At 39.3% G+C, this 24,003-nt stretch overlaps 1 protein-coding gene and 1 long non-coding RNA gene across 6 annotated transcripts in view; one reads left to right on the forward strand and one right to left on the reverse strand.

Annotated features, from left to right (window-relative positions):
• The window catches only part of LOC114103992 (uncharacterized), a 32,457-nt gene extending 12,142 nt beyond the window's left edge, over positions 1-20,315 (reverse strand). For 2 of the 5 annotated variants that reach the window (XR_011707093.1, XR_003584755.2), the window contains exon 1: positions 20,243-20,315. This is a non-coding gene — a long non-coding RNA (uncharacterized lncRNA). Of the gene's footprint in view, positions 1-1,656; positions 1,900-20,045; positions 20,135-20,242 lie in introns of those variants that run through there. The other 3 variants (XR_011707094.1, XR_003584754.2, XR_011707092.1) reach the window with 2 other exon arrangements.
• Positions 20,212-23,176, forward strand: Amigo2 (adhesion molecule with Ig like domain 2). The gene is made up of 2 exons (XM_027949939.2): positions 20,212-20,304; positions 20,660-23,176. The coding sequence occupies exon 2, from the start codon at positions 20,723-20,725 to the stop codon at positions 22,286-22,288; it is 1,566 nt and encodes a 521-aa protein (XP_027805740.1). The 5' UTR covers positions 20,212-20,304; positions 20,660-20,722; the 3' UTR covers positions 22,289-23,176.
• Positions 23,177-24,003: the final 827 nt, after the last annotated feature.

The raw sequence follows: 24,003 nt of genomic DNA on the forward strand, positions 1-24,003 counted from the left end.
TAAATGAAAGGAAGAAGTGCTTGAAATAGAAGGATTCCTAATACCTTTTCTAGTACAATGATAAATGCACCGAAGAGAAATGAAAACAAGGAATTGATTGACAGAAGGATGAATGATTCAGCTTGGTTCTACCTTCACAGTGACTCATTCTGCAAAATTGGAATGTTTAGCAAATAAATCATACTATTGTACCAGAAAAGACAAGAACATAAGATGGTAGAGAACCGAGCATGCCAAAACATCATTTTCTTTTATTTCTGTGTATGACTTTTCAGTGTTCTGAATATTACTCTTGTCTTTGATGATACAGAAAAGGGAAAGAAGATGTTAATGATAGTGTGTCAGAAAAAGCATTCCTTTATGAATGAAAATCATTTTTCTAAAACAGTATTTATGAATAGTCCTAAGTTCCTTTTCTTTCCTCATTAGCCTTAGATTGAGTCTGTGAGAATGGCCTCTTCCCAGTGAATAGTTAGACACTGTATCACATGGGCCTTTGGCACTCTGGGCTCCCACATCCAGTCCTGCCCTGGTGGCCCTGGGCTGTGTGCCTGCTGGGTCTCCATAGCAAAGGCAGCTTTGTGATTGGCATGGGATGAATCCTGCACCCTGGTTTGGGAGTGCACAGATGGAATAGGAGGGTGTGCTGGCGCAGAAAGATAGTGACTCCCTTAACCACCACTTTATAGAGGTGACTGGGCCAACTCTAATCCGGTTCCCTCCCCACTGGGCTAAGTAAAAGCTAATAATGATTTCTTATCTTCCTCATGGGCTTCAAACAATTCTAGCAGAGCTCATGTAAGTTCAAAGGTGGATGAAGTCCAAAAGGAATGGTAAAAAGGGAAAGAAGGGTTTCTACACATCAGGCCTAAAGTTCTCGGAATATTCAGATCAGATTATACGTAGGATATGTATCCATCCAAAAGAACATCATAACTCTTAGACACTGAATGGAGGTGCCCAGCATATGACATGGAGATATCACCCTTCTTTTCAAAATCATTTATGTTTTGATAGAAGAGGTGGTGCAGTAGGTGGTGTGTGGGACATGGGGGGAAGGTTTAAGTGTGATAGTAAGCAGCCCTTTCAGGCAGTGTGTGTTGTCGGCTACTGTGACAACTGGAGGTGCTCGGTACTCCTCCTACAATACATCCCAGCTGATGCCAAAGCATGGCATCGTGAATTCTTGTTATTCCTTAGTGCCTTGTGAGGCCTTCTCGCCATTATGCTTTTCCAAGATTCTACCCGAAGACTTGGCAGACTAAGTATTTGATAATGAGTGTTTTTCAGAGCCTTTCTTTCCTAACAGCAGATAGAAGGGTTGAACCAAAGCACCGGGTGCCCAAGGAGGGGGAGAAGTCCCTTCAACAGAGGTTGTTGGTTGCTAGGAATCAAGTCTCACTCCAATGAACTGAAATTAAACGATGAATTCTCTGTAAAGATAAAGATGCAATTTTATAGACATCCATGAGCAGGAAACAAAGTCCAACTAGATTCAGAGGACCTGTGCTAGGAAATAGAAAGCTAGGTTTTCAGGCCGGTTGGTCTTGGTTCTCTATGTTATTCTTTCTTTTGTTTTTGACTCTTTCTCTTTGATTTTGATCTTTTGTTTTTTTTTTCCCTTCAGTGCTGGGGATCAAATCCAGGGACTCGTACCTGGCAGGTACTCCAGTCCTCCTCTGCTTTTTAAAATCGTGTCTCTTTTCTTCTCCCCATAGATTTTTGGCTTCCTCTGATGATAACTTTGCTCTCCAGTGGGTTTGGTTGTATGGGACTTGGGTTTTCACTGATGCCAACCTTGTCCCTAACTGAATGCAGGCTCTCAGCTGTGGTCCACCATCACTGATTGTAACTTGTAATCTGTAACTTGAATCAAAATCATGAGAGAGAATCTGATGTTGCTATCCAGGAGTCTACCCCTGGCCTAATCAGACTGCATCAAAGGGGATGCAAGGTGGGTTCAGGGTCACATAGGCCTGCCCTTCCAGCAGAGACTGTGAACTGCAGGGATCAGAGATGTGACCAGAGGAGGTGGCACAACTGTCCCAAAGGATATGAACTACTTTCCCAAACCAAAAGCTTCCTCTGTACAGTGAAGCACAGGGCAAGCCTTACTTGGAGAGGGCAAGATTGTTTGCTATGGCATAGCGCCAAGTTAAATAGTTTTTGGAGTATCTGCTTCTCCATCCCTTTTCTCTTTCTACTACAAATTTCACAAAACCCACAAACCATTAAAACAAACCACTGTTTTAATGGTGGCACAGCCACCACTCTGAATCTGTGAACAGTGCGCATCAGGGGACAGATCTAGGGACTGAGGTACTTTTCATTCATTCATTGGACTAACTTTAGCAAGCACCTACACTGTGCTTTGTGCCAGAAGATTCTTACATCCTCCAAAAGTCTATTTTACCAATCGCTCTTTGGCACTTGTGTTAGCTGGCTTTCCAATGAACTACAATTTAAATTTCACCACTTAGAAGTTCCTAAAATACTCCTGGAATCTATTGTACCTAAAAATTTCTAAAAGCAGAATATTAATAAGTTCAGATACATAAACAGTGATAATTTCTGGCTCTGGAAACTACGTTCAGTTCAGTGCCTGGAAACAAAAACTAAGCAGAGGGCTAAAATAAACATAATATTATCAGCCTAGCCTTCCTCTCCCCACTGATGGCTCTAATGTGAGGTTCCAGGAAACTCACTGTGTTTGCTCTGGACAGATGTTTACACGTGTTTTGATTCTTCCAAATCTAGTGATATGGAACCGTGAAGAAAAAGAGAGAGAATAGCTGATCATTTAAGAAGTTATGATTAAGCTGTGAATTTTGAGGGAGGTACTTTCTAGAGACACAATCATCTTTATAGACATTTATTTTTAGGTATTTAGACTTTAATTTTGGTACTTTTAGCTGATGCAGATAGGGAATTGAACTGGTCGTCAGAGGACTTGAATTCACTTTGCCTATAAAAAGTGTATATGTAAGTTCCTTGCCTCCCATGATCCTCTGCTTCTCTCTCATTTTTTCCTAATTCATCAAATTACTAATATTCACCAAGAGGCTGAATATTAGTGCTCTTTGAAAACTAAAAATTCCATTCAGCAAGTGTTTGAATTTGACTAAATTCAGGACTTTATTGAAAAATCAATATTCTTGCTTGGCCTTGCTACTGAAGTTATTTTGTGCAAACTTACATTATCAAATTTTTGTAATTATTTAACTAAATTCCATCTCAAATATATATGTATGTAAATTTATGTGTCTATTTTTTTGTTTGCTTGTTTTCTGTGGTGCTAGACATTGAACACAAGGGCCTTGTACATGCTAGCTAGTGCTTTACCACTGAGCTATATCCCCAGCCCTCAAATATATTTTAAACTAACACAATTAACTTGCTTGTGGCTGTGCTCTAAGCTTATTTTCTAAAGTATACAACAGAAACTAATTCAAGCATTTGTTAAAAAGCAAATACATCTCCAAAGCAGATAATTATTAAAAAATATGAAATACTATAATACCCTTTAAATGAAAAGTCTGATTTTTAAATATTGTTTTTTTCTTTTAAAGCAAGGGATAGATTTTTGCAACAAATCCAATCCATAGACGTTATGATCCAGACAATGCAAGGTATTATGCTAGGACCTGTAAAGAGTGAGAAAATGTAAGAAAACTGCCTCTACCCTTAATGAGTTTAAAAGGACAAGATACAGGGAATCTAAATACATAGAGAGGAATTAATCTGTGTGTATAGCTATGCATTATTACATCACTATCAACATGGCCCTATATTGACAGAGTTGATAAGTAGTTAATCCTTCTGTTCTAAAGTAAAGGCAACATCAATTTTAAAGATGAACGGATCTTTAAAATGAGTTAATCCAATTAGCTAAATAATGTTTTTATTACTGAGTTAAGTTCATCCAACGCCCAATATATGATATAGTCTCTAAATGGCAGTGACAGTAAAATGTTTCTAAAATTTTTCAAATGATCAGATATAATGCTGCCCAGAAATGGATTTTCCAAGACCAGAAGGTCAAAGTGCAGGTGCATTGCTCAGAAATGTCTGGGCACTGACTCTCTAGGCTCCTGTCTCCAATATGAGGGTGTGGCTCAGAAACAAGGAGAAATCAGTACTGTAAACATCCTCCTAAACTGAGGCATTAAATACAGAGAGTATTTATGTAATTACTTCCTGACAAGTGATGTAGATGTTAAGTGTAGGCCCTGGAATACTGCTGGAGACTAAGCTTCTCTAGTGTCTGACCCAGGGATGAGCCAAAAATTAGAGTTGCCAGAAAAGGAATATAAAATACCCATTAATAGGATAAAGAAGCCGGGTGGAGTGGCTCACATCTGTAATCCCAGTAGCTCTGGAAGCTGAGGCAGGAGGATGGAGAGTTCAAAACCAGCCTCAGCAACTTAGCTAGGCCCTAAGTAACTCAGTAAGACCCTGTCTCTAAACAAAAGATTAATAAAGGGGCTGGGGATGTTACTCAGTGGTTAAGCACTCCTGGGTTCACTCCCTGCCCCCCCTCCAAAAAAAAAAATAGGATAAAGAACATAGTTAAATGGTTAACAAAAAGTAGAACGTCACTAGAAAGTGAAAAACTTTCAGTTCATTGGAAAGCCAGCTAACACAAGTGCCAAAGAACAATTGGTAAAATAGACTTTTGGAGGATGTAAGAATCTTCTGGCACAAAGCACAGTGTAGGTGCTTGCTAAAGTTAGTCCAATGAATGAATGAATGAATGAAAAGTATCTCAGTCCCTAGATCTGTCCCCTGATGCACACTGTTCACAAATTCAGAGTGGTGGCTGTGCCACCATTAAAACAGTGGTTTGTTTTAATGGTTTGTGGTTTTTGTGAAATTTGTAGTAGAAAGAGAAAAAGGATGGAGAAGCAGATACTCCAAAAACTATTTAACTTGGCATTATGCCATAGCAAACAGTCTTGCCCTCTCCAAGTAAGGCTTGCCCCGTGCTCCTCTGTGCAAAGGAAGCTATTGGTTTAGGAAAGTAGTTCACATGCTTTGGGACAGTTGTGCTACCTCCTCTGGTCACATCTGAAAATATCTAAAACTAGGAACCCAAATTGACTAGTTATACAACAGATTGGACACAGAATAGCTACAGGATAGTGAGCTGCATTGGTGAGTTGGAAACCAGATTAATGGAAGGGACTTTGAAGCAAAAAGGAAGAGCACAAAGAATAAAAACAATAGCTAGACCTTGAGGCTTGAAGAATTTCACATACACATGTAATCGGAGGTCCCAAAATGAGAGTGAATTGGAGAAAAACAACATGCCATGGGATAATAAAGAGGAATTTTTCAAAGACAAAGTCTTCACTACATAGATTCAAGAGTAGGATAAAATTGCAAATAATCATGTCACAAACTGAAGACCAAAGATAAAAAGGACAATCCTAAAAGCAGCCAGAATGACAAGGAAAGAAAAGAAAAAAGAAGACATTATCTTCAAAGAAGCAATATTAAGATTTACAGTTGACTTATCAACAGAGATTATGGATTCCAGAAGATAATGTTTTAAACCTCAAGTGCCTAAAGAAAATGATTGTTGGCCTAGATCTGTAGCTTGCAAAATCATCCTTCAGAAATAAGGTGGAATAAAAATGGTTTCAGACTAACTAGAAGATATTCTTCAGGCAGAAAACAATAATCTCAGATAGAAATATGGAAAGGCAGGAAGGAAAAAAATTGGAAGAGCAAATATATAGATACTTATAAATTACAATTGACTACACAAAATGGTAATTGTAATGTCATTTATAAATTGACTACACAAAATGGTAATTGTAATGTCATTTATAGTATAAAATAAATATATACAATTTATCTGCATGGCAAAAAGAATACAAAAATCATGAGGGGCACATAGTTTATTATTTCTGTTATTATTGGTATGGAGATTGTCATTATTATTATTAGTAGTAGCAGTAGTAGTATTAGTAGTAGTTGTCGTCGTCATAGTAGTAGTACTGGGGATTGAACCCAAGGGCATTACCACTGAGCCACATCCCAACCCTTTTTATTGTTTTTTCTTTTGAAAGAAACTTGCAGAGGACCTGGCTAAATTGCCAAGGCTGGCCTCAAACTTGCAATCCTCCTGCCTCGGCCTCCTGAGTTACTGGGATTACTAGTATGTGTCACTGCACCTTCTGGGGGTCAATAGTTTGAAAGGTCCAAGGGTCTACAAGTATCAGAAGAATGGCAAAATAATGATTTGTTGTAGTTTAAATATTTATGCTCCCAAATATGCATATTCTAACCCCACAGGGATGACAATGAGGTGAACAGCCTTTGGGAGGCAACTAGACTATGGGGCTAGAGCCCTATGAATGGGATTTGTGACCTTATGAAAGAGACTTAGGGAGCTTGTTTGCTATATCTGCCATGAGAAGATACCGCTAGAAGGCACCATCCATGAGGAGCAGACCCGCACCAGAAACTGAATCTGTGGGCACCCTGATTGTGGACTCCCCAGCCTCTAGTACTGTGAGAAAGACACTTTTTGTTTGAGCTATGTATTTATGGTTTTTTGTTATAGCAGCCCAAATAGACTAAGCCATTCTATAATAAATCAAGGATATATGTTGTAATCTCTAGGATAACTATTCAGGATAATAAAATAAAATGTATATAAAATTGTACCCACTAGTGACCAACTCATACTCATTTCAAAAGAAATACTTTTTGTTAAAATTGATATATTATAAAGTCTCAACAATTTCAAAATATTGAAATCTTTCAGAATATCTTCTCTTACTACTGTGAAATAAATCAGTAACAAAGATCAATAATAAAAGTAGAAAAAAGCCCAACTTTATTTAAAAATTAAACAGTACATGAGATGGATAACCCAAAAATTAGAAAATAATTTAAATTGAATGACAAAAATATACATTTTAAAGTTTATAGGACCAAACTTAAACAGTGCTCAAAAGGAAATGTGTAGCCTTAAATGTGTATTATAAAATAAAAGGTGAAAATGTACTACTTAAGTGTTAATCATAAGAAACTGGGAAAAGAATAGCAACCAAACCTAAGGAAAGACATGATAAAGACAAAAGCAGACATCAAGGAAATAAAAAATGAAACACATATTAGAGAAAGTCAAAAAAGCCAGAGTAAGTTTTTTGAGAAGATTAACAAAATGATAAAATTTTAACAAGATCGATTTAACTAAAAAACTAAAAACAAGTACGGAAGGCACAAATTAGCAACAATAGCAATGATATCCTGGAGGACATCACTATAGATCAAATGAATATCAAAGAGATAACTAAGGAATGTTAAAAACAACTTTATGTTGATAAAAAATGGGTAATTCTTTGAAAAATGCGATTTACCAAAGTTAACAGAAGCAGAGATAAAAAACATGAATATTTCAGTAGGCATTAAAAAATTCAGCCCATAATTAAAAAATAAAAACTTTCCCAGAAGAAAAGCCCTGGCTTTTAAGCTAAGATAGCTTACCAATGAATTCTCCCAAATATTTAAGGAAGAATTAATGCCTGTCTTTTGTAATTTTGCAGGATGATAGAAACAAAAGAAGAGCTTCTCAGATTTTTAAAAAATTAGAATAGCATAATTTTTATTTTAAAATTCTGAGATATTTTGTGAGAATGAAAATTACAAATCTACTTTCCATAAAAATTCCTGAAAAATTCTTAACAAAATATTAGGAAATCAAATCCATTGATATTGTAAACTGAGGGGACAGGTTAATCCAGATATGCAAGGATAGTTTAAAATTCAAATATCGTAAACATAATTCAATACAATAACAGAAATACGAATAAAATCTTACTGTTATCTCAAATGCAGAAAAGCATCTGATAAATCGAGTATTCATTTGTGATGAAAACATTTAACCAATAGAACTTTCTTAATTTGATCAGAAAAATCTATAAAATATGTATAAGCAAGCATTATTCTTATTTATTTATTTATTTATTTAGTTTTCTGCGGACACAACATCTTTGTTTGTATGTGGTGCTGAGGATCGAACCCGGGCCGCACACATGCCAGGCGAGTGCGCCACCGCTTGAGCCACATCCCCAGCCCGCAAGCATTATTCTTAACAGTAGAATATTAAGCCTTCTCCCTAAACTTAGGACCAAGTCCAGATTGGCCACTGTTGCCACTTTTACACAACACTGTAACTGGAGGATCTATAAGAGAAAGAAATGAAAGTCATGGAAATTGGAAAGCAAAAAGTAAAATCATTGTTTCTAACCATAAGATCATGCCCATACAAAATTTCTACAAATTACTCATATCTGTATATACTGACAATAAACAAAGAGAAAATAAAACCTATTTACAGTCATATCCAAACACTCAAAACACTTGGAAATAAATCTAACTAAAGATGTACAAGACTGAAAGTTATAGCATCAAGAAAAATTAAAGAGCCAAATAAACGGAAGTATACACATGGCTATGATTAGAAGACTCAATATTATATAAATGTTAATTCTTTCAAATTAATATACACTTCCAGCAACCATAATCAAAGTCTGCCTTTTAGGTTTCTTTGTTTTCAGAAATTGACAAATTCTTTTAAGCTGTATATGGAAATGTGAAGTACTAGGAAGAGCCAAGGCACTCTTGAAGGACAAACGCAGAGGACTTGCCCTGTGAGATGTCAGGAACCCTGATTATAAAGCTATGATACCCAGAACTGAGTGGTATTAGTGGAACAGAAGAAAGAATACAGAAGCAGACCTGCATATATAGGATCACACATTTATGCCAAAAGGGACCTTACAACATGGTAGGGAAAAGGGTGGTTTTCCCAATAAATGGTGGGCCAATTGGATATGTAAATGGCCCACTACACACGAAAGTCAATTCCTAATGGATTGCAGAAATAAATGGAAAGTAAAACAATAAAGATTTTTGAGGAAAACACCTTTGTGAACTTGCAATAGCAATTCTCTCTTAAATAGAAAATAAAAACAAACAAACAAACCAAAAACCATAAAAGAAAGGAAAACAAAAATGGGATAAACTTGATAAGACTCAGAACTTCTGCTCATCAAAAGTGTCTGAATTGGCAATCTGCAGATGGGAGAAAATATTGATCTCCATATTAATTTATGTATATTACACACACGTATATGACTTTAAAAAACTCACAAACCAGAATATATAAAGAAGTCTTAGAGTCAATAAGAAAAAGATGGACAGCTCAACAGCAAAACAGGCAAAAGACTCAGAAAAGAGGATGTCTAAAAGAACATATGGGAAATTGCTCAAGTTCATTAATCATTAGGAAATACAAATTACAACCACAAGGGAATAATACTACCACTATAATGACTGAGATGAAAAAATGGAAAATAGTAAATGTTGACAAGGATGTGAAGAAAATGATATCTCATATACCTCTTGTGAGAGAATAAATCAGCACAGCACTTTGGAAAACTGGCATTTAATCCTGGAGCTGAACATGTACGTGACCTGTGACTCAGCAAATGCATTCTAAGGCATATAGATCTACAACGACACACAAAACATCAGTTGAACTTCTCCAACAGAAGCCAGACCCAAGGGTATTCGTTCCATTTGTCCAAATGGAACCAACCCAGATGCCCTTCAATAGATGAATGGATAAAAAAAAATGTGGCATTTATACACAATGGAGTATTACGCAGCACTAAAAGATGACAAAATCATGAAATTTGCAGGGAAATGGATGGCATTAGAGCAGATTATGCTAAGTGAAGCTAGCCAATCCCTAAAAAACAAATGCCAAATGTCTTCTTTGATATAATGAGAGCAACTAAGAACAGAGCAGGGAGGAAGAGCAAGAGGAAAAGATTAACATTAAACAGATACATGAGGTGGGAGGGAAAGGGAGAGAGAAGGGAAATTGCATGGAAATGGAAGGAGACCCTCATTGTTACACAAAATTACATATAAGAGGTTGTGAGGGGAATGGGGAAAAAAATCAAGGAGAGAAATGAATTACAGTAGATGGGGTAGAGAGAGAAGATGGGAGGGGAGGGGAGGGGGGATAGTAGAGGATAGGAAAGGTAGCAGAATACAACAGTTATTAATATGGCATTATGTAAAAATGTGGATGTGTAACCGATGTGATTCTGCAATCTGTATTTGGGTTAAAAATGGGAGTTCATAACCCACTTGAATCTAATGTATGAAATATGATAAGTCAAGAGCTTTGTAATGTTTTGAACAACCAATAAAAAAAATTGTGCTGAGGAAAAAAAACAAACAAAGTATAAAAACAGGCAGAACTAATCCATGTGGTTAGAAGTCAGGAGAGTGTTGCCACTGGAAGGTTAGCAACTGGGAGGGAAAACTCAAGAGGGCTTTTAAAGGACTAGTAAATGTCCTGATTCTTCACTTGGGTGACAGTTACAAGGGCACGGTGCCCTTGTTCTGATAATCCTTTTCCATGCCTGCTACATATGTTGTCTCATAACTCTCTTTGCCAGAACTTTCTTCTCATCGGAATAGCTGGACAGAATTCAATTTCTGCTTATGTTGCTCAGTTTATTTTCAATATACGTATTTATAATTGTATTTTGTTGAGGTTCTGCAAAATGCCAGCTTCTAATGACTTTTTTTCAGGGAACTGGCTTTTCTCTCCAAGGAGCTTTCTGATAATGTTTTTCTGACACAAGTTCTACTCTTTGTCCTTTTGGCTTCTTTCTGCATGATCATTATTCTACTTTATATGTGGTGCTGCTCTACCTTTCTGTGCTCTGTAATTATACTAATGAAAAAAGAAAAGAAAGAGATTATCTTACTAGAAAACTTTTCTCATTGGGGCAAAATCAGGTGCCACTGATTACTTGCTTTGTACCTTCTGCCCAGGGATGACAACGCCCCATGCAGCCAATCTGCAGACAGATCCCTCTTGTGTCAGCGGGTTTGTCATGCTTTAATAGCCTGAAACCATTAAACAAACTATTCTCCTTTATTATTCCACATTTACAAAGCATATTTGCATCTATAAATTTGGCTTTCAGAGAAAATGATTAGGCCAGTATCAAGTTCAGATTCACTTGAATATTACTTTAAATTGATAAGTAGGTGTTATTTTGTTTTATATTTCAAATAATTTTCCATGTACAAAATGAACAGATACCCCAAACACCAAGTTTCTGGATCTGCCCAAAGGAGCTATGTTGATGCTACCAAGGAGGTCCTGCCTGGAGAGCCCGGGGTCCAATTTTTCCAAGGCTCACCCTAAAAACCAGTAAGCAAACATTTGAATACTCCCTTGTGGTTGTCAATGGATAGTCTGCTTCTAAAAATAGAGCCAAGGAACCAGGGTATCAGTGTCTACCCAACAAGCGGGATTTAAAAAAGAAGAATAAATATGTAGACTCATTTTAATAAATACAATTGAGTGAATGGAAAATTCTACTTCAAAATAAATGTGGACAACTGCCACAAGAAGCACGTTTTCCATCATCCTCCTGTTTCCACAAAAAAGGAAATGTCAGTGAGCAGACTCATCCTCCAGCAACTTGTTCAGATTGGCACCTGACCTCTTCTACACAACAGCTGCCAAGGAAACCTACACTGGTTTCCTATCATGTATTTTTATCACAATGTAACAAGCAAGTAGCAGCATGTCAAAATTGCTCTCTGGAGAGAGTGATTATTATTATTATTATTTGTTTTATTTTGCTTTTTCCTATAGTTCAAAACCCCTTTGGGTACTCTCCAGTGTGTTTTGAGATTGCCTATCTTCATTCCTAACTAAAGATCTCCACTGAGGATGCTCCCCACAACGTGTCACCTTCAAGTCCCCAGGCACTCGGAGAAGCCCAGGCATGCAGACTGGTGGACTTACTCCAGCCTGCAGTTGCTGAGACAGAGGACCACAGAGAGCAAGGCAGAGCTGAGCCAAATGAGGACCTGCTATACTTTGTTAGTATAAACATATTGTGGTGAGGCACCTCTCCAGCTTTGTTTATTTTGTACATAAATCCAGCCATTAGGTTCAACAAACATTTATTAAACATCTGTGCTGTATCAGGCCATGTCCAAGGCACAAGGGCAACAAGACATCCTCTTTTACAACTTTCTCGTTCTCAAAGCACTTTTTATCTCTCATCTCAATCTTGTGGAATCAAGCAGTGCATGCGTTAGTACTGCACTTCCATTTTATGAATGGAGGAGGTGATAATCTGAAAGGTTGAGTCACTTAATATCCCATAGTTAATAAACAAAAAATTCTGGGACCAAACTCCAGGGATTTCAATGCTCTGTTTTGCCATATCACCAAATTTTTTTCTAGACATTGCCATTTTGCATTTAATTACAGTGTTTCAGACCCTTGGTGCATGCCAGGAGAGAGACACTACTTTCCTTTCTTATAAATCTTTATTGCTAATGCCATGGAGAAGATGAATCACAGGGTTCATGTTATCATTGCTTAATTCATAGAAAGAATTTTCATCTCTGACCATTTAACTGTTTTCCCTAATTTATGTTTTGATTTGCATGTAATTTACCTTGCTGAATCAGATATTTAGTCAACAAAATGAGTAAGATCTAAAATTCTTCAGGTATTTGGAATTTTTGAATACCCCAAGTACATATTATCTGTTGCAAGTATTTTGGCTCTTGGTTAACTCCAATTTGGAACTGAATTCTGTGACTGTCTTATATCCGATATTTATTTCTAATAATACTACAAATTCCTAGAGAAGAGCAACCATGTTATGGCCCTGGGAGTGTAGCCAAGGCTAACAATATTTGCTGAATGGAATTTAAATTATGGCTAACCCTGCTACTCCCTAAATGGGAAGCATTAGAACTAATGGTTAAGTATGAAACTAGAGCAAGGCAGGCTTTGGTGAGAGAGCTAGTTCTACCACTAACGTTGGGCAAGTTACATATACCAGTTCAGCCCCATGGCCCTCATTAGATAATGGAGACATTATTAAATGAGAAGCTTGGTATATAGTGTGACTGAGACCACTTGCAATTAAAAAGACTGGTTTCTGTGATCTTTCCAGAAGTCCATTTCCTGTATTAACATGATGTTTCTTTTCACTGTCACAAACTAAAAGGTCAGAGTTCCACAGCAAATTACCCATGGAGCAGCCAGCAAAAATGGCTTTATATTTGCTAAAAATAGTTAAGTATTTGAGATAGTGCTGACTAGTGGGGAGAGCTTGTCTTTTCTCTCTGAATTTTATTTTATCTTGATGGTGGTTGGTGAATAATCATTGCTTCAGATTGAATAATCAGATTCACCGTTATAAACCAATGATAAATTAATTACTTCAACAGAAAATCCAATTTTTTAAAAGACATAAAACAGGAGTCTGAATGCTTCATGTAGTTTTCTAAACCAGGTTTGTTAAATATTATCTGTATTTATGAGAGAGATAAAATTAACTCCGGTTTTGAGGGATATAAAAGCATTTAGGTATTCAATTAGATGATCTCTTCAGGCTAATAATGAGCAAAATGAAAATCAGAGCACTTACTGTTTATGACCAAAATCTTAAGAGGTAACCATAATGGCTTGTTTCATGGTTTCAACACACCGAGTTTTTAAAAACAAATTCTCATTTGAGTATTTCATTCCTAAGGCTGAGAATTTTGGAGTATTAAAGAAAAGGATTTGCTTGTTTCTATCATTACACAATTATGACAGAGAAAAAAATAATCATCCTTTGCAAACTTCTCAGGTTCCACACTTCAGCAGATTTATTCTTTGAGCAGAAACTGTAATTTACCAATGAGATTATGGATGACATTCTCTGATTCTTCCTATTTTTCATATACCTCTCAGTTTTTCTACACTAAGCACACAATACTTTTAAATTAGGAAAAAAGGTGTTTAGTAATTTTTGTTTGTCATTGAAAAAATAAATGGAGCAATGGAACAGGGAGCACTCTACCTCACCAAAGGCTGGCTTAAGGGTATGCCTTTGGAAAGAACCCATAGCTGTTGGGGGTGTGTCTCAACCAAGGAGGTTGAATCCCCAACCTGGGATGTGGACTACTGGTCACTAAGAAATATGCATGTGACTATTATACACTTTATTTTAGCCAGGAGTGTGTGGTTGTCGTAGCACTTACATAACTCTCAGACTAAAGAGGAGCAAATGACATGTGGTAGGCACTTAGGAATTATTTGCCAAATAAGCACCTGTGCTAAGGTAGGAGAACAATTATTGTTCCCCAGGACAGAGGCCATCTCATTTCCTGCCTGAGAAGGCAGGGAGGCTTGTGCCTTCTGAAACTATAGAACTTAATCACCAAGTAGGAATCACAATTAAGCAGAAACCCACGAAAAGCTGATGCCCATGACTTCAACCAACTAGAAGTTTTCATTGTACTTTTCTTATCACAAAAATATTGTAGAATAACACACAGATAAGGAAAGAAGAAATATTTTATGATTTATCTATGCATACCTAGAATTGATATACAAATATATTTTTATTTTATGAAAATTAGAATTGGTTCATTTTATAATGTTTTGCTATTTCACCAGATATTCCCCTTCTACATTATTTTGAAGAGCACTATAGTGTACCAGTTGGGTGGGGGAGGGAGGGACTAGCTATTGGCTGGTATCCAAATTACAGATTGCAGAATACTTGCTAAAATCCCTGTGAAAAACTAAGAATGTGCTAATTTTTTCCTGCTGGAAATGATAGTGCAATGAGTATGTGATCCCCCATTATAATTGAATACTTAATAGATTAAAGTAATCTCCCAGCATTGGAGAACTTGCCTGAAGTTGTTTTTCTTAATGAAGTAATGGATTGACATCATTCACATGAGAGAGTGGAGCCTGTGTGTCCAGGGTAGTAAAAACTGACTCAGACAAGAAATCAAACTTAGATCTGCTCTAATTGGTTAGTCTGTTCCTGGGCTTGGGCAACAGGGGACACATCATTATCAAAAAATCATATCAATTTTTTGAATTGGAAGGAACTTTAGAAATTGTCAATTGTCACCCTCAATGAACTCTTGGGATTGTGGGAAGCTAACAGATTTTTACTCAAGTCTAAATCTTAGGTCTCCTCACCTTGTGATTCTAGTAGATTTCCGTACTCATCCTGGGTCTAATACTTTTATAATTGAAGACTTTGAATAAATGGGACTTTGGGCGCCCTGAGCCACATTCTAATTCAAGTGCAACTAAACCAAATATGCAGGACTTTCACCAGGATGATCTCAAACAGTTCTGCAACCCTTAGCTAAAAAACTCCATCCAAACGCTAAAAACATGTTAAGTGAAAGAAGTCAGACATCAATGACCACATATTACATGATCCCGTTTATATGAAATGTTCAGAAAAGGCGAATACAGACAGACAGAAAGTAGATTACTGCTTACCAGGAGCTGCAAGGAAGTGGAATGATAATGATTACTTAATGGGTCTGAGGTTTCTTTTCAGGATGATGAAAAACAATCTGGAATTTAAGGGTGGTTGCTGGGATCAGTGGTGCAGGCATGTAATTCCAGCGGCTCAGGAGGCTGAGGTGCTGAGGGCCATTGCTAAGTAAGAATGACACATGGCAATTTATTTGTCGGCCTACCCAATGTTGCTTAGAGGAAGGACTCTCCATATTGACCCAGGTCATTTGCAGTGTCATTGTAAGGTGACCTTGCTCAAGGACCAGGGCGGATCCGGGTTTAGGGCAGATGGGGGTTTAGGGCGTTCCCGGTTTAGGACAATCCGGGTTTAGGGCGGTTCCAGGTTTAAGGTGTACCCTGCTGGGAATAGGGCGTATCCTGCTGCCTCAGGCACGCCTGCTCCTTGAGTTCCCGTTGAGTTCTCCTGGGATTCAGAGAGTATTTGGGATTTGGCCCAGAACGTGATTGGGGCCCAGAACGTGAATTCCCCCAGAACGTGTGTGTAGAGTGCCGGTGTGAGTTCGGGAATAAAGAATTGCTGTTTGAATCTACAAAGCTGTGAGTGGCTCGTGATTTTGTGCCCAGCCAGACTGTGGCACTGAGGCAGCAAGACTGCTGGTTCAATGGCAGTTTCAGCTGTGGCTCAGGGATTAAATGCCCTGAGTTCAATACCAAGTACAAAATAAATAAATAAATAGCACACACACTGATGATGGTTGCACAACATTGTGAATAGACTAAAAAAATCACTAAACATTTTGTACATTTTAAAATGGTTAAGATAGTGAATTTTATGTCATGTGATTTTTATTTATCTCAAGTGAGTTTAAAACAAACTTATCTGGCCTATGCTAATGAAGGTAAGAGACAGAGCAATCAGATGGGTGGGCGGGAACTGACTAAAGAGTTGCTCCATCCTGAGCTCTACCTGGGGCAGGAACCTGCCTCATCTCTGGTCATTTCCAGCCAAGTAAAGGAGTTTCCCGAGAAACAAGCTACAAGTTGACATACGCCTCATGGAACTCAGGGGCTGGAGTCCGAGTCTCCTCTGAAGATATTTTTGGAGACAAATATTTTGGAGACCATAGTTTTGGAGACATAGTATGAGTGAGAGATCTCATTCCATAGCAAATCTTGGGCAATTTAGAAAAACCTGCTGGAGCAGGCCTCGAGAAGGACAGGCTGCTGGGGCACTTCCAGAACTGGTGGGCAAAGCTATTTATTTCCTGACTTAAGCCAAAGTGTCCCTGGGTTTAAAAGAAGGGTGGGGAGGGAGGGACTAGCTATTAGCTGGTATCCAAATTACAGATTGCAGGATACTTGCTAAGATCAATCACTACAAAAAAATGTGGAAGTCCTTCATAGCATAAAAAGTTCTATTAAGGTGTTCATTATTGGTTAAGATGACTGAGAATTGTCAAACTAGTGCTGTAACAATTTCTTGTCTCATATTTCTGATTCCTTAAGTCTTGGAATATAACCTAAGAAATTCTGGAAATCACAGACCTGAAAGAACCCCTGAGATTTCATTTAAATCACTGCCTCTGTTCCAAACACAGAAAGATGTTCACATGACCACACCTGCCCTAGTACATCAGATCCAAAATCATGCCCGGTGTCAATTTACTTTCTATTATCCATTAGAGTCATTATCAAATGGTCAGAATACCAGTAGCTTATACCATGTGGAAGAGGGCTGAGGAATAGCTCTCTGTCCTATTTTAAACTCCTGGAAAGGCAACTTGACCATCTGTCTTAGTACCCATTCAGGTTTGGAACCACTCTGGCAATAACATTCTTATTCTGTTTTATCTAAATCCTTCAAATGAAACCTTAAGGTTATTTCAACTCCATTTTTTAATAATTTGAAACAGTTGTTTACCATTTGGTTGGCATGAACATGAAAATGAAATAATGTATGTTGAACACACAACCCAGAGTCTGGCATGTAATCATGGCCCAATATATATTTATTACCATCACTATATTCATTATGACTCTGTCATTCACAAGTGACACAACACACCTCAAAATCATTTAGGCAAAAAGAAGAGAGGGAGGCAAAAAGAAGAGAATGTAATCAAATAAGAAGTATAAGTGTTTTCGGGCACTACTGGATCCAGGATCAAAATAAGGGGACTCTCACCAGAGGCCAAACCGATAGGGCTGCCTGATTTTGGACTTTCAGCCTCAAAGAAAGTGAACTAAATAAAACTCTGTTCTTTATATAGTACAGAGCCTCAGATATTTTGTTATAGTGATAGAAAACAGACTAGTATAAAGGCAATCTGTTAGAAAAAAAGATGAAGAAGGTTAAAAAGATTCACCAGAAAGATAAAAATAAAATAAGAACATATTTATATCATTATTGAGGTCAAGTCAGTTTTCTTTTCTCCAACTTTAATAAACCCACCTCTTTCATATCTCGCTTCCCATTAACAGGTGGGGAACCCAATTATCAGTTCTTCCAATGATTAAACAGCCTTGTCTGTGGATTTTGAGTGCATTTAGTTTACTTATGTTGTGCAATTACTGCATGTTTCCATGGTATGCCTTCAGCTATAATAACATAACCTTCTGTTTCCATTTTTAAAGTCATTTATTCTTCTTACAGCGTTTTTGTATTAAACACAGGTCTTTCTCCTATTTCATGGTTTTCTCTGAATGGGCTGTTACTCAGGAAAGTACTGCAAAAACCTGGTCATTTGTTAGTCATTTAAAAAGTACTCGAGCACTGTGAGTAATTTTACTTCTATTTTTTGGTTAACTATGTTAATCCTATAAAAACAAAGAACTAGAGACCAAATTTTTTGAAAACTCCAGGGGGTGTGACCTATTAGAAGAAAACCTCAACCTCTGCCTCTCCTCTGGAAGTGAAGAATGGTTTCATGAAGCATTTCTTTCAGGCTGCATTCTTGTGATAAAATTCAACTTTCCATGAAACTGAAATTAATCTGAATCAAATTGCCCTCACTTGAAAACACTTTGAATTTACCAGTGCTATTCTGGGTTTATTCCACAAACAGTTAAGTAAACAATGCACATGACTCCATTTAAATTAGGCACTGGCCTCTAAGATTTGTGCTAGCACACCAATTCATTGATACACAACTTTTCACTAAACTGAAGGTTGTTTGAATGTGGGGTGGAGGAAATTGGTTGTCACTGTCATTGTTTTTATTTTTACGTAATATTACATATTATGTGCCCTACTCCAATTGCTTTTTGTTTTTTCAATTTAGTCTGCTTTTCAGTTGGTTTCCCTATTGCTTCTGCTGTGGTTAGCATCTTCTGTTAGGGCAGTAATTTATTTCTTTTAATCCGGATATAATGGCCAAATGGGTCATTTGGCTCAGTCAAATCCCATCGTTAAATCTTGGAGTTAAGCAAAAACGGGTTTTTAATCGAAAAGCTCATCAGCTTCATGCCCTCTACCTCATTTTTTGCATGGCCTTGTCCCGCTTGTACCTTCCCATGCCTGCTGGACCAAAGCACGCTGGAGCCCTGGCTCTCTGAAAGGGGACTAAATCCCACAGCACAGACACCCTTTCTGGGATCAGTCCTGGTCCTGGTCCGGACAGAGTGGCCAGCAGTTTGTCAAAAACAAACAAACAAATAAGTAAATAAACAAAACAAGCAAGAATCGGTCTGGTTCTGTAATTTTTTCTTTAAGGTTAATGCTCTTATCTTTGCATTCAAGCTGGAAGGTCGGCTCTGAACCATATTTCCTGCCCTTCTCCTTCCGATTTGGGCACCATCCCTGATGCCGCCTCCTGAGTTAGGAAAGGGATAGAACTTTTCCAGGGAGCAGAGGGGTGTCCTCCCTGTGCCTTCTCCATTCTTTCCCCCAAGCAAAGATTCTGGTCGCCCAGGAGGAGGAAACGCGCTCGAGTCCCCATCCCCCCGCCTCCTCCCCCAAATGAGGGCGGAGACGAAGGCAGCTTTTCTGTTTGGTAAACCTTTAATGCCAACTGAATTTAGCGCTGATAAAGCTCCCTTGGCCCTCGCCCCAAGGCAAAGCGCGAAGAGGTCCGGGAATTGCGTGGACTAGTGAGGGAGAGATGCTACCTACATGGCCACGGCGAAGTGGGTCCCCAAGATTGCGACCCCTCCCTCCTGGACTGGGCGTCTCCCCCTGAGCCTCTCCCGACCCCAACACCACCCTGTTTGGGGCTGGACAAACGGACAGGAGAGTGCAGGGTCGCGAGCTGGGGCCTCCGGTGTGGATCCCCGTCGCAAAGCCGCTCCGCGGGTCGAGGGGAGCCGGAGGAGGGAGGCGGAAGGCGGCGGCGGGGTGGGAGTGAGGGGGGACGCCGGCCGCCTCTCCGATTGGCTGCGCCGTCGCCCCCTCCAGCTCCGCGGCCCCTACCGAGCGCCGGGCAATTCCCTCCCGCGGCTTCCGAGTGGGGTCCCACAAAAGCGAAGGACGCGCAGGGGCGGGACCGACCTCCGCGCCCGCACCCGACTCCGGGCGCGCGGGGATAAAACCCCCGCGGCGGGCGCGGGAACCTCAGGCCCTGGGGCCTCCCGAGAGCGGAGAGGTGGGGCCGGCCCGACCCGCCGCCCGCGCCCCCGCCTCCTGGACGCCGCTGCGGGAGCGGGGCGCCCCGCGCGCGGGCACAGGGTGGCCAGAGCGCCGAGGCGGTACCTTCAGCGGTGCAATGAGAAAAGCCCGGGAGAACCAAGTGGAGCCCGCCGAGAAGATTGCTGCGCCCGGGGTTGCTGCTGCCGCCGCGGCTGCTTGAAACTCCCGAAGTTGACAGACAGCGAGAGGCTGCCTCCCGCCGGGAGCAAAAGGGAAAGGATCTCGGAAGGTGCCAGAGACGGACAAACGGACACGCAGACCTTTAGAAAACACCGCCGCCGCCGGCGTCCTATCTCCGCTACCCGTGAGGCTTCCCAGCTCTGTGAGTTGTTTTTCTAGACTGGGGTTTGCTAAGTATTTCCGTTCGTAGGATGCGTTTGTGTATTTTTGGTTTTTGTTAGAGGGAGTTAAGAACAGAACTGGATGCACCCCTTTAAAATCACTGAGTTTCTGATGGTGAGACAGTTATCTTGAGACAATGTGCCTGTAATGTCGTTAAGCAGAAATAACCTAGGGAAGAATGCATTTAGTAGTAAAAAGGCAGCATAGAGCTCCCTAGTATGAAATGAACCCCATTTCAAAAGTTATTGGAAAGTATAGCATGTCTCTTGAGGGTTAACCAGCGATAATTAACTTATACTCCCCCCCCCCCCCCTTACATATTAATTATTTACCAGGTTGACTGGTGGGAGGCTGAACTGGAGAAAAAGACTCCTGGAAAAGACGCAGAGGCGACCATAATGTCTTTACGGTTACGCACACTGCCCACCCTGCCTGGAGTTGTCAGACCTGGTTGCAGAGAGCTGCTGTGTTTGTTGGTGATCACAGTGACTGTGAGCCCTGGTGCCTCTGGGGTGTGCCCCACCGCTTGCATTTGTGCCACTGACATTGTCAGCTGCACCAACAAAAATCTGTCCAAGGTGCCCGGAAACCTTTTCAGACTGATTAAGAGACTGGATCTCAGCTATAACAGAATTGGGCTTCTGGATTCTGAGTGGATTCCAGTATCGTTTGTCAAGCTGAACACCCTAATTATTCGTCATAACAACATCACCAGCATTTCCACAGGCAGTTTTTCCACGACTCCAAATTTGAAGTGTCTTGACTTATCATCCAATAAGCTGAAGACAGTGAAAAGCGCAGTGTTCCAAGAGTTGAAGGTTCTGGAAGTGCTCCTGCTGTACAACAATCACATTTCCTATCTTGATCCTTCAGCGTTTGGAGGGCTCTCCCAATTGCAAAAACTCTACCTAAGTGGAAACTTTCTCACACAGTTTCCTATGGATTTGTATGTTGGAAGGTTCAAGCTGCCAGAACTGATGTTTTTAGATGTTTCTTATAACCGGATCCCTTCCATTCCAATGCATCATATAAATTTAGTGTCAGGAAAACAGCTAAGAGGCATCTACCTTCATGGAAATCCATTTGTCTGTGACTGTTCCCTATATTCATTGTTGATTTTTTGGTATCGTAGGCACTTTAGTTCAGTGATGGATTTTAAAAATGATTACACCTGTCGCCTGTGGTCTGACTCCAAGCACTCCCATCAGCTGCTTCTGCTCCAGGATAGCTTTATGAATTGCTCTGACAGTGTCATCAATGGTTCCTTCCGTGCACTTGGCTTTATTCATGAGGCTCAGGTCGGGGAAAGGCTGATTGTCCACTGTGACAGCAAGACTAGTAGTGGAAATACAGATTTCATCTGGGTTGGTCCAGATAACAGACTGTTGGAGCCAGATAAAGAAGTGGAAAACTTTCATGTGTTTCACAATGGAAGTCTGGTTATAGAAAATCCTCGTTTTGAGGATGCTGGAGTGTACTCCTGTATTGCAATGAATAGGCAACGCCTGTTAAATGAGACTGTGGATGTCACAATAAACGTGAGCAATTTCACTGTAAACAGATCCCATGCTCATGAGGCATTTAACACAGCTTTTACCACTCTTGCCGCCTGTGTGGCCAGTATCATTTTGGTACTCTTGTACCTCTATCTGACACCGTGTCCCTGCAAGTGTAAAACCAAGAGACAGAAAAATATGCTAAACCAAAGCAATGCCCATTCATCTATTCTCAGTCCTGGCCCTGCTAGTGATGCCTCCGCTGATGAACGGAAGGCAGGTGCAGGTAGAAGAGTGGTGTTTCTGGAGCCTCTGAAGGATGCTGCGGCAGGGCAGAATGGGAAAGTCAGGCGCTTTCCCAGTGAGGCAGTGATAGCGGAGGGCATCTTAAAGTCCACGAGGGTGAAATCCGACTCAGATTCAGTCAATTCAGTGTTCTCAGACACACCCTTTGTGGCTTCTTCTTAATTGTGTGCCTGTAATTGTATGATGTCATAATTTAATCTCTCCATATTTAACTGTGTGTGGTAGTCTCCAAAATAAATAGTAGGGCAGAAATTATGGGAAGATTTTTTTTTTTTGTAGTTTGTTTGAGATCAAACCAAATAAACAGTCTATTAAATGCTTGATAGGAAATGAGGTAAAGCACTTTGGTTCCCCCAAGGTGTCAGAGAAAGATGGGGCTGTTTTCCAAAGTTTTAAGTTCTAGATAACTGTATCTTAATCTTTAGCATCACTGATAATGCCAAAGCCAGCCCAAAGGTGATATTATCCCTTTATGCAGGACTCTTAAAAAGAAAAAATGAACTACAGATATTAGTGCTCTTTTAAAAAGTAGACTTTGCTAACTTATTAGGATCAAAGTTAACTTATTTTTTAAGGAAAAGCATTAGTGTCCTGCTTTATTTTTCAAAAGATATAAAGGAAGCATCAAGCAGCAATGATTTATAAAGCATAAAATTAGATTTGGGAAGTAGCCAAAATCATCATTTCAGACCAGAATGAACTAACTGCACTGATAGAATTTACTGGATAATGCCATATTTTCTACAGTGTTAAGTAAGTAGTGCAAGGAAGGTACATTTGTTTGACTGTCTTCTTTCCATTGTGTACATTCTCTCCATTCTGTATCCTTGTACAAAGGATCTCATTGAAAATTTAAAGTCGTCATTTGTTGACAAGAATATGTGTTAATACCAAAATGTCAGAGTAACTTCTTAAAACTTTGTTTTAGCAGACTAATATTTGTTCATATGCTTGTGTATATGTAAATCTTAAATTATATAATCTATTAAATAGACCCTGCTGTAGTGTGCTTTGGACATTTAAATTAATGTAAATATATGTATTCTGTGACTTGATGTTTTGTTTTATTTGGCTATTTAAAAGCATAAATCTAAGATGTTTTATGTGATATAATATGTGCTATTTTGTGTCAAACACCACCAATAGCAAATTTCTCTCCAAAATTCTTGTAGTTATAATAGAGAATTTATCTTTTAGTGGGAGAAAATGCTTTAATGTGTTCTAGACCAATTTATGCTTTCTGTATCACATTTTACTCTGATATCATTATGCACTTCAATCAGGAAGATACTCGGATTTCAATTTTGCTACAGATGAGAGCCTGGGAGATCTCCTCATTATTTCCATCTCTGCTTTGAGGTAATCAAGTACCTTCTCTAGACCAAGGTTTTCTCAGCTGTAAAATGAAGGTGTTGGACCAAATGATGTTTAAGTTTTCTTCCCACATTGAAATCTCTGATTTCCTGGTGGTCTTAGCTCCATCCTATGCTCACACTGGCTTTCTGAAACTGGGATCTCTGAAAATGGATGGATTAAACTAGACTAGCATAGCATTGTAAACTGGGAGGGACAATTCTGGATCATCAAGTCCAGTTCCTTCCCTTTTCTCAGGCATGACTGGGGCCCAGAGAGGGTCATACGTGGTCTAAGCTAGAACTATGAACTAGTGTCAGGGGTGGAAGAGCTTCAGCACTTCCATAGCAATGGTAAAAGGGTCAAATGAATGGGAGCTGGGGATATAGCTTAGTTTGTAGAGTGTCTGCCTCACATGTACAAGGCCCGGGGTTCAACCCCTAGCACCACAAAAAAAAAAAAAAAAAAAAAAGAAAGAAAATGGGAGACATATATCGTATGTGGGGAGAGCTAACCCTTGAACC

This window comes from Marmota flaviventris, chromosome 3 (assembly GCF_047511675.1).
Source record: "Marmota flaviventris isolate mMarFla1 chromosome 3, mMarFla1.hap1, whole genome shotgun sequence".
NCBI lineage: Eukaryota > Metazoa > Chordata > Mammalia > Rodentia > Sciuridae > Marmota > Marmota flaviventris.

Excerpts from the sequence above, each read along its gene's own strand:
- Amigo2 (XM_027949939.2), top strand. The coding sequence starts at position 20,723 with ATGTCTTTACGGTTACGCACACTGCCCACCCTGCCTGGAGTTGTCAGA.